The 11,480-nt window shown below is 43.5% G+C and overlaps 1 protein-coding gene across 1 annotated transcript; it reads left to right on the forward strand.

Annotated features, from left to right (window-relative positions):
- The first annotated feature begins 1,248 nt into the window (after positions 1-1,248).
- Positions 1,249-3,387, forward strand: LOC104882648 (uncharacterized). Its single transcript, XM_010666735.1, has 5 exons — positions 1,249-1,337; positions 1,428-1,980; positions 2,092-2,361; positions 2,449-2,711; positions 2,820-3,387. The coding sequence occupies exons 1-5, from the start codon at positions 1,249-1,251 to the stop codon at positions 3,385-3,387; spliced, it is 1,743 nt and encodes a 580-aa protein (XP_010665037.1).
- The last annotated feature ends 8,093 nt before the right edge of the window (positions 3,388-11,480 follow it).

Raw genomic sequence — 11,480 nt, forward strand, 5'->3', positions numbered from 1 at the left:
ACCCCCATCGCCGGGCATGCTAGAGTGTTCTCTATGTGCTTTCCTGAGGAGACTCCTGACTATGATTTGCCTATGGATTTGGGAGATGGTACCGATGGTGTGATTTTGCCTAACACTTACATGGACGAGATGGACATGATCGACATTGGCCGTATTCTTGACGTAGCCCCGCACAAGCTTCATTCCGCATTTGATATGTTTGGAGTTTCTGCGATTGATTCTAATGATGTGACACTCTATGATGCTTGCACTGATGCGATGGACATGATCAACACTGGTTGTATTTTGGATGTAGCCCTACCTGGGCCCCACTCTGCTTTTCATGCGTTTGGGATTTCTATGCTTGAGTTTGATGATGATGGATTTGTTGCTTCTGATGTTACTCATGATGTTTTTTTTGTTGAGGGAGCGTTTGACTCTGTGGACCCACCTCTTTCATTTGACATTATGTCTGGGTTTGTCACCCGTTTTGATGATGTTTCTTATGGTAATAATGACATGAGTATTTTCGAGTATTTGCCTATGTCACAACATTTTCCATTGATTGCACCACTGGTACCCACAACACATATATGTGATGTTGATGATGTGGGAGACACAGACGGCCCGCTGAGTGGCCAGTCAGATTCTAATTTTGATTCGGACATGGATGACAGGAAAGTTACACCTATCTCTAGTAGTACTGAGTTGATAGATTTTGGGGCATCTGATCAGCCCAGGGAGATTAGGATTGGCTCTTCTCTATCTCCTTATGAGAGGAGTAGATTGATTGACCCGCTTAGGTCATACCTGGATGTATTTGCATGGTCATATGAGGACATGCCAGGCCTAGACCCCTCTATAGTGCAGCATCGCCTGCCCATTTTGCCACATGCTAGGCCAGTTAAGCGAAAATTGAGGAGACTACACCCTCGATGGAGTTTGCAGGTGAAAGAGGAGATTCAGAATCAACTCGGTGTTGGCTTCTTGTCAGTGGTTGAGTATCTTGAATGGCTGGCTAATGTCGTCCCTGTTCCCAAAAAGGATGGCAAGGTTAGAGTTTGTGTGGATTTCTGAGATTTGAACAAGGCCAACCCTAAGGATGATTTTCCCCTCCCACATATTGATATGCTAGTTGACAGCACCGTAGGGCACTCGATGTTATCCTTCATGGATGGGTTTTCTAGGTATAATCAGATTCTGATGGCTCTAGAGGATATGGAGATGAATTCTTTCATTACTGAGTGGGGTACTTACTGCTACCGGGTTATGCCATTTGGGTTGAAGAATGCGGAAGCCACATATCAGAGAGCTGCTACTGCTATATTCCATGACATGATGCACAGAGATGTTGAGGTGTATGTGGATGACATGATAGTAAAGTCTTGAGACAGGGCAAATCATTTAGCAGCATTACTAAGATTCTTTGAGAGGATCCAACAATTCAGACTGAGATTGAATCCCAAGAAGTGTACCTTTGGGGTAACTTCTGGGAAATTATTGGGGCATATTGTTAGTGAGCGAGGCATAGAGGTTGATCCCAAAAAGATCAGAGCAATACTTGACATGCCTGCTCCGAGGACTGAGAGAGAGATTAGAGGCTTTCTAGGCAAATTACAGTACATCAGTTGTTTCATTGCTAAACTGATAGACATTTGTGAGCCTATCTTCCGTCTTCTGAGGAAGAACCAGCCTACTTTTTGGGATGATGATTGTGAGCACGCCTTCGAGAAGGTTAAGGAGTATCTCCTTTCTCCTCTAGTTCTAGTGCCCCCTACACCTGGGCGGCCTCTGCTCCTATACTTGTCAGTTTCGGACATGGCTTTGGGTTGCATGTTAGCTCAGCTCGATGATTCAGGGAAGGAGCGAGCCATTTATTATTTGAGTAAGAGGATGCTAGAATATGAGTGCAGATATATTATGATTGAGAGCTTCTGTTTGGCATTGGTTTGGGCCACCATGAGACTGAGACACTATGTGACAGAGTATTCCATATTATTGGTCTCATGATTGGATCCACTAAGATATTTATTTGACAGGCTTGTTCTGACTGGCAGGCTCATGAGATGGTTGGTCCTGCTTACAAAGTTTGATATTCGATATGTCATGTAGAAATCAGTGAAGGGAAGTATTATTGCAGATCATTTGGCTTCTTTGCCAGTATTCGATGACAAACCGATCAACTACGATTTCCCAGATGAGCAGTTTGTTTCAGTGACTAGTATTGCAGGATGGCGGTTGTACTTTGATGGTGCCGCCAATCAGTCGGGGTTTGGCATTGGTATCCTATTGATATCAATACAAGGCGATCATATTCCCAGATCAAGTCGATTAACATTTTCTGATCATCACCGGCTGACGAATAATATTGTTGAGTATGAGGCATGCATTATAGGTCTATAGACTGCACTAGATCTTGGAGTTAGACAGTTGGAGATCCATGGGGATTCCAACTTGGTTATTCAGCAGACTCAGGGTATTTGGAGGACTCGAGATGAGAAGTTGAAGCCTTATCATGCATATCTGGATTTATTGGTTGATAGGTTTGATGAGTTGAGATATACACACCTACCCATAGTAGAGAATCAGTTTGCTGACGCTTTAGCCACCTTGGCTTATGTGATTGAGATCCCTACGGGGGTGACTGTGCGACCATTGTTGATTGAGAGTAGGTCTGCACCAGCTTACTATTGTCTGATTGGAGATATTGAGGATCAGGATGAGCTACCCTTGTATCATGACATTTATTAGTTTCTGACATGTGGCACACATCCTAAGGCTTCTACAGCCAAGGATAGGAGAGCGTTGAGGCAGTTGGCCACCAGATTTGTCATTTGCAGGGATGCACTTTATAGGAGATCGCCCGATGGCTTATTATTATTATGTTTAGACCGCGCCTCTGCAGATAGAGTGATGAGAGAGGTCCATGCAGGAGTCTGTGGCCCACACATGGGAGGACACATGCTAGCCCGCAAGATTATGAGGACTGGCTACTTTTGGTTGACCATGGAGACAGATTGTTGCCAGTTTGTACAGAGATGTCCAGAGTGTCAGATGCACAGTGATCTCATTCACGTGCCACCTTCGGAGTTGCATGCACTCACATCCCCTTGGCCATTTTCAATATGGGGTATTGATATTCTTAGGAAGATCTCGCCCAAGTCCTCCAGTGGTCATGAGTACATCTTAGTTGCCATTGATTATTTCACCAAGTGGGTGGAAGCTGCTTCCTATGCTAGATTGACAACGGCCAAAGTGGCCAAATTCATCAGATCGGACATTATCTGTCGATGTGGGGCCCCCCATGAGTTGATTTCTGACAGAGGGGTGCATTTCAGGGGTGAGGTGGATACATTGATTCAGGAGTATGGCATTCAACATCACAGATCGTCTGCGTACAGGCTGTAGACTAATGGGGCAATTGAGGCCGCAAACAAGAATATCAAGAGGATTTTGAGAAAGATGGTCGAGACTTCTCGGAATTGGTCAAAGAAGCTCCCCTTCACATTATAGGCTTATTGTACATTTTTTCGTACTTCTACTGGGGCTACCCCGTATTCTTTGGTGTATGGTATGGAGGCAATGCTGCCTGTTGAGATTGAGATGGGATCCTTGAGAGTAGCACTAGAGCAGCAGATATCTAAGGCCGAGTGGGCCTAGTCTCGTTTTGATCAGCTTAGCCTTTTGGATGAGAGAAGATTGAGGGCAGCAGATCATGTTCAGGCCTATAAGAGGAAGATGGCCCATGCATTCAGAAGGAGGGTCAAGCCTAGGAAATTTCAGAAAGGCAATCTAGTCTTGAGAGCCCTCAAGGGATTGATCAGCGACCCTAGAGGCAAGTTTAGACCTACTTGGAGCGGGCCGTATGTTATTCGAGATTTGACCCGAGAGAGAGCAGCCTGACTGACAGAACTAGACGAAAATCAGTTTACGGAGCCTGTCAATGTGGATCAGTTGAAGAAGTTTTATGCATAAGATCATGGTCAAAGGATGGGTGGCCATCATTTCAAGTAGCCATATTCCCTACTGCGCACCCATATATTGATATATCCTATTGCTAGCCCATTGAGCTTCACGTGATTCATTTTGGGCCTTTTTTTTCATTTAGCCTTGCATACCTCTTCTCACCTGGGTTGGGGGCCTTCCCCTGTGCGCTTTGCATTCATTGATTGGATCTGTGAGTATTGTGAGCACATTATGTATTTGTTCGCTTGTTTCTCTTGCATAGGTCATTCATGGTTTTTTCTTCCTCCATTTTACACTTTCACACCATCTGCCTTAGAGTCCAGTTTCTATCATCTCTATTTGTTTCACTTCTATCTCCTATTATGTGATGATGACATGCTCTTGTCCCGGAGCTACAGGTCAGGCCTGTCACACCCTTCATTCCATCTGTAGGCTTTGATCCAGGATTCTTAGGCTGAGAGGGGACCACTTTGGGTTTCGGGTTTGAGGTTCATCTTGTTGGATTGTGTTGGTATGGCATTCATCTTGCTTTGTTGGTTGTTCGGCGCAAAAAAAAAAAAAAAAAAAAAAAAAAAAAAAAAAAAAAAGATGCTTGATTGATATTTTTTTGATACAACTTGATCATCAGAGGCCATTTAGGGTTTAAGAGACTTATTTTTGCTCTGAGAGTCGGGTGAGATCATTGTATGTCTTATAATGACTTGCTTCGGTCTGGCGTTCTTGGGAGGAGTTGTTCGTCATTGTCACGCATTGCTACATTTTTATCCCAGCTGGTTTTTCTATTTTCTTCTCCATCCATTCATCACTTGTCTTATCTCTTTTCATCTTCTTCTTCCATCCTTGTCGATCGTCGTCTCGCTTCTTGAATGACTTGTCCTTGGTATACACCACTTGTCATTTTGACATTATTCATTCGGATGTTGGTTGAGTCACCTTACTCACATGATTCTCCGATATTTGGCATTGCACGCATAGGGGCCTGGCATTATCTATTGGGTATTTGGGTCTTTGTTTCCCGTCATTTCATTTACATTTTTACCCTTGGCCTATGTTACGGTCCGAGTCGTAAGACCACCCTGAGGCCATGAGATCTCGTGTTGGCTTCGACGCATCTTATATAGACAGGCTCCGTCTACTGATTGAGTACAGGATGTCGACAGGTCTCCGTTCTTAGGGATATCGAGGGTGACATATTGCCTTTCCATTCAGCTGCTTGCCTTAGGTCCATGATCAGAGACAGATGATATAGAGAGTTGGACTGTTGAGGGCACCTTTGTTTAATGCTTTGACATATTCATACTGGGGCATTTCCCCATCCTTGCATGCTGGCTTTGGCTCTTACACATGTACGCAGGCAGTCCGTCTTGCCTAGAGATGTTTTGGATATCAGAGTTTAAGTAAGCCCCACATTCAGCTTGGTTTCTTCATACAGCGGAGTGCTTTTGAGAGCTGACTCGGAATCCGATTCACGATATTCATTGACCCGGCGGGTGTGCACACTGGGGCATACCCTAGACGTTGTTTGGTTTGCTTGTTCAAACGATTGGGTCTTCAGAGATGTATTTTAGAGTTTTTATTGGGGTATTTGAGCTTCAGATTTACACACTGGGGCATACCCCCTATCAGTTTTTCTATTGATATTGGATGTTATGGATTAAAGTGGAGCGTTTTTCCTCAGGGATGGATGTTTGTGATATTTCCAGCTTTTTGACTTTGACTTTATGTGCACTTGTGGGTTTCTGACTCTATGTGCATAACCCCTTCTTTGCCCCTTTGGTCACGTTTGTGAGTTGTCATACAAGGGCATACTCCCTTTCTTTCCATATTTTTGGTTGGGTTGTTCATGTCTTGTTTGTCGGCATTTTCTAATCTCACACTGGGGCATACCCCATTCGATCCCTCTTGTTTCAGGTTCTTCGACATCGTGCTCGGATTCAATCCCTCTTGTTTAGGGTTCTCCGGCATCGCGTCCGGATTCGATCCCTTTTGTTTCAGGATCTCCGGTATCGTGCCTGGATTCGATCCCTCTTGTTTCAGGTTCTCCGACATCGTGCCCGGATTCGATTCCTCTTGTTTCAGGTTCTCCGGCATCGTGCCCGGATTCGATCCCTCTTGTTTTGGGTTCTCTGGCATTGTGCTTGGATTCGATCCCTTCTGTTTTTGGTTCTTCGACATTGCGTCTGGATTTGATCCTTTCTATTTCGGGTTCTCTAGCATCCTGCCCGAATTCGATCCCATTGTTTTAGGTTCTCTGGTACTCGCCCGGATTTGATCCCTCATATCTCGTAGTCTCCGGTACTCACCCGACTACGACTCTTTCTCCGGTACTAGCCCAGATTTTTACCTCCTTTCCGGTACTCGCTCGAATCTTACTCTTTTCTAATACTTGCCTGGATCCTACACTTTTTCAGTACTCGCCCGGATATGATCCCTTTTCCGGTACTCGCCCGAATCCCACACTTTTTCGGGACTCGCCCGGATTCTACCTTTTCGATACTCACCCGGATTTGACCTATTTTCTGGTACTTGCCCGGATTCTTTCTCTTGTACTTCGTATTCTTCGGTACTCGCCTGGATATGATCTTTCATTTTGACTTCTCCGGTACTTGCCCGGGCCTTTTTCCTGTACTTTCCCGGATTCGCTTTCCTATTCTCTCTGACATTGCGTCTGGATCTCCTTTGTTATCTCCAAAAGCTTGTCGGGATCTCCTTTGCTTTTCCGGCATCGTGCCCGGGTCCCTTATCTTCTCCGGCATCGCATCCGATTGTTTCCTATCTTCTCCAGCATCGCATTCGATTTTCTCCTGTCTTCTCTAGCATCGTGTCCAGATTCCTTTAGCTTTCTCTGGCAGTGTGCCTAGGTCCTTTAGTCCTTCGGTCATCATGGCTCATTCCCTTAGCCTCTTTATGGTGGTGTGGGGACAAAATTGTTGGCCATTTGAATTCTTCACTAGAGTTCATTTCACTCTTGCATCACTTGCACTTCGCACTCGCGAATCACTTGTTCATTCACTCTACTAAAGAGGGGCATATTTGTAGACCCTCAATTTTGTCCCTTGACACTTGCATTTATCCTATGAGTGTCACATGCACCCATGTTTTCATATGGCACCACTAGGGCCTCCTTTTGGGCTTAGTTAGTTTTTTTTTAACCTTGTTTAGGTTCATATGTTGTTCATTGTGGTGCGAGTATGGTTCATTTTGGAGTGCCATCGTGGCCATTTTCCTAGTTGTTGGCATCATGTCATAGGAAGGAAGTGGGGCCATTTTCCTAGTTGTTGGCAGAATGCATGGGAGCAAGTCCGAGTTCGAAGCACTCGAGCTTGTTTTAGCCATATCTCCCTCATCCAAACTTGGAATTGTGTACCATTTTTTTTCATGGACTCCTTATTCTTCAGGGAAAATTCTGTCAAAATTTCATAATTTTTCTCAACCGGCTCACCGGTCCCCAAAGTTTCAGTTTAGACAGAATGCATGGGAGCAAGTCTGAATTCGGAGCACTCGGGATTGTTTTGGCCATATCTCCCTCATCCGACCTCGAAATCATGCACGGTTTTTTTTTTCATGGACTCCTTATTCTTCAAGGAAAATTCTTTCAAAATTTCATAATTTTTATCAACCGGTTCGACCGGTCCCCAAAGTTTCAGTTTCGATAGAATGCATGGGAGTAAGTTCGAATTCGCAGCACTCAAGCTTGTTTTGGCCATATCTCCCTCATGCGACCTCGGAATCATGCAACATTTTTTTTCATGGACTCCTTATTCTTCAGGGAACATTATGTCAAAATTTCATAATTTTTCTTAACCTTTTCGACTGGTTGGAGTCCAGTTCCACCGGTTCATCGAGCTAGCTTGTATGGAGCACTGGTTTTGATGATTTTGAAGCCCAATTCCTACATGACTTGGGCCCATAAGCTCCAGATCGATCTTGGGCTATATTGTGGGTCCATTTTGGCTCTTGGTTTGGGTTCCTTGTAGCCCACCATGAATCCATATGGATCCTTGGTGGTGAAGCAAGCTGGAAACTTAAAGGAGTCAGCTTGCATGGAGAATTGGTGAGGAGAGTTATTGGGGAGTGTGGTTTCGAGGTTGAGGGGCTGTTTTCCAGAGCTGAATGCATGTGAAAATGAATGGAATCTGGAGGAACAAAGGGGTCTGATATAAAATCCAAAAGAGGGGAAGAAGAGGGAGACTTCTCTCTGGATTCTAGGAGGAAACTTTGTCAAAACGGTGAAAGCCAAAGGAGAAGAGGGTGAGAGCTTAAAAAAGAGGGAGAAAGTGGGGGAAGAGTGCTGGACCTGAGAAAGTTATGTGTGTTGGGAGAGAAAGGAAAAGAAAGAAGAGAGGAAAAAAAATAGAAAAAAGAAACAGAGGAAAGAGTGAAGGAGGCAGAGGTTTTGAGAGATTTTCTGGTTGTAGAGGGAGTAGTTTCTTGTTCGTGCTGTTGAAGGGGAAGGCCTTGATTTCTGGAAGCGGAACTTGGATGTTTGATACCCCAGTGAGTTCGTTTCTACCTTGACATCTTCAACGCATGCATAGGTAACTCTTTGATCCTGCTTTCTGCTATTTTATATTCTCATTCTTTCTGAGGTTGGTTGCAATAATCTGTTTAGACAAGAAAATGAGGGCCTTTGCTGATTAGTCTTTGGGCCAAGTTTGTAAGTTGTTTGAGACTATGCATGTCTGATTCAACTAAGAGTGAGTTTGTTATTTTTTGAGCATTTGAAACGGTCATTGGAGGTATATGAAAGATAAGGCTGGGATCCTTGCATTTTCGTTATTGCATGCCTAAGCTCCCATGTATGGTGTGATTTGTTTTGTGAACAAAGCAAGTATTTCTCTCATTAGCAACTAGTTTTGATTTGCTTTGAGTAAGCAAAGGTCTCTGGTGCTCAGATTCAGGTTTGGAATGAGGGTTCCTTAGCCCTCAATTTAGGTTTGTTTTGCTTCCTTCATAAGGCCTTCGTGGTTCCCTTTGTCACTGCATCTAGAGGACCTTTGGGGTTTTGGTGCCCATTTGTGGGTAAGGTTATGGGTTTTAGAATTAAACTAATCTCTTGTGTGGTTTGGTTGCTACTAGAGATCCTCTGTTTTTTCCTTCATTTTTTTTATTTCTAAAAATCGCATATACTAAAGCATTGGCTTAAGTGGCGAATTTTAAAGAAAACAATGCATTTTGGGTGGTTTGGGTTTGGCCTTTTATGGAACACATCACATTGTTTCGGCCAGTTCTCCCTCATCCGGGCTTGGAATTGAGTTCTGTTTGTTTTTTTGGATTCCTTATTCTCTGAGGAATATTCTGGTAAATTTTCAATTTTTTTCTCAATCGGATGGGCTAGTTGGGAACTGGTTCAGCAGGTGGCTTGATGGCAGCCCTGTTTTATAAAGGCTTTGCATTGTTTCAGCTGGTTCTCCCTCATCCGGGCTCAAAATTGAGTTCCATTTATTTTTTTGGATTCCTTATTCTCTGAGAAATATTTTGGTAAATTTTCATATTTTTTCTCAAACAGTTGAGCCAGTTGGGAACCGGTTCAACCGGTTCTGCTAGGTAGTTCCAATTTTAGCGTGTTTTGACCCCCATTTTTGTTATGGTTTTGGCACTTAGGTCCAAGGCACTTGTAGGCCACCTTTAGGGTCTGAATCCAGATTTGGTTTGAATTAATGTGGGCCCACATATGAGTTAAGGGTATTATTGGCTAGGAAGGTCGGGGGGAGGGGGGTTTATTGTGAATGTTTGGCTTGGGCACATTTTGATGTTTGTTTAAAAAATGCTTGCCACGTGTTGACTAACCCCTCATTGGAGTGCTTGGCTAGGGACCCAAGGTACGTACTTTGACCCATGGTTTGAGCTCATTTGTGGGCTTTGGTATCTAGTGATTGATGTTTTGACATGTGATTGCCATGCATGCTTATTGAGTATTTATTCCTATTGGCTAATCATTTATCCAGCGCTTGGCTAGGGACCATAGGTATGTGTTTGATTGTTGGCTTTTGTGTTAGTATGCCCACATGGCATTTGGATTATGATGCTTGTTGTGCATTGATGCTTATTGACTGATCTTTTCTGCAACGCATGGCTAGGGACCTCAGGTACTCCATTTGTTGATTTATTGAGTGCCTATGCATGCTAGATATCAGGTAGGTTTGTGTGATTCGTGTTGTCTATGATTAGCCTAAGAGGCTATTTGATCCTTGACCCATATACTCGCACATGCCCAATTCAATAGTAGAGACCGAGTTCCGGGCCTAGAGGGGTGCTACCTCACATGAGGTACCTTCTCGATAGTTAACCTGATCCCCGGACCCAGACTCAAGTTTCGTAGACCGCTTTTTCCATACTAGAGTCATCAGGGGTTTTTGTTTTTACTTAATTTTTCCCTTTTAAAAAATAAAAATAAGAAGTAAGTGGCGACTCCAAACAAAACCGTTCCCCATCGGGGATGGATCTTTCAAAACCCAAAAACCACTTACTTGCGCCATCTGAGTGGATCGGGCCTGGGTCCACACATGGGCTATTCATACAATATAGAGCCTCGAGCTCACAACCTGGAGAAGTTCATCTCAGCCATAACCTTGAGCTATTCATAGCATTTAGAGCCCTAAGATGATGATCCCAAGTCTTTCATGTCAACCATAACCTTGAGTTGTTCATAGAATCTAGAGCCTTGAGCTCATGACCCAAAGTTGATCATATCATGCACATACTTGAGCTATTCATAGCATCTCGAACCCTAATCTCACGACCCAATATTGTTCATGTCAACCATAACCATGAGCTATTCATAGCTTCTAGAGTCCTCAGCTCATGACTAATTCATCCACAATTGGTGATCTACTTGATTCAGTCATCAGACGGGAGGTATCAATAAAATTTATAAACCTAATTTACCATACACTAGGGTAGCATAGGTAGCATAGTATAGTGGTTCTAGGATCGTCCACATGGATGTTTTAGGTCACTAGGTTCAGGTTCCTTACACAAAAGGGGGAGATTCAGGATCTTTTCCTCGCGTTGGGGATAATAACATAAAGAATGTTTATCTCCCGAACCGGTGTGTATTTAGCAATCAAGTTTTGATCCCACTGGTCCATGAGAGACTGCAGTTGCTTCCCATTGATGGTTTCAAACACTAAAGGCCTCTCACTGTGAATCATCTTTCAATAGCTCGTAAGAGATAACTAATAGACATCCATGGATTCCATGGAGCTTGAAAAGCTTACCAAGTATTGGCCATTCAAGGTGATCCTAACCTTGGATTACCCTTCAAAGGCTCGTAAGAGATAACTAATGGATCTCTAGGGAGTCCAAAAAACTTACCAAGTATTGGCCATGCTAGGTAATCCTACCATTAAACCACCTTGATTACTACTCAAAAAGTGCTATTTCATAGCTTTTAATTAACTCTTTTAAACACTTTTGAGTAGTAGTTATTGCCTTTTAACCCAATTAACATGTTAAGGACCCTTGCAATCAATTCTAATCAAATTGTGTTAAGTTTTGGTGTTTTGATAGCTTTTTGATCACCAAAGCAATCC

Source organism: Vitis vinifera, chromosome 18, assembly GCF_030704535.1.
Source record: "Vitis vinifera cultivar Pinot Noir 40024 chromosome 18, ASM3070453v1".
Classification (NCBI taxonomy): domain Eukaryota; kingdom Viridiplantae; phylum Streptophyta; class Magnoliopsida; order Vitales; family Vitaceae; genus Vitis; species Vitis vinifera.

What these genes read in the sequence shown, in the direction of transcription:
- LOC104882648 (XM_010666735.1), top strand. Translation starts at nt 1,249, where the DNA reads ATGCCATTTGGGTTGAAGAATGCGGAAGCCACATATCAGAGAGCTGCT. An exon ending in CAGAGTATTCCATATTATTG is followed by an intron (nt 1,981 to 2,091) that starts GTCTCATGATTG and finishes TATGTCATGTAG; the next exon opens with AAATCAGTGAAGGGAAGTAT. An exon ending in GATCAGGATGAGCTACCCTT is followed by an intron (nt 2,712 to 2,819) that starts GTATCATGACAT and finishes TGTCATTTGCAG; the next exon opens with GGATGCACTTTATAGGAGAT.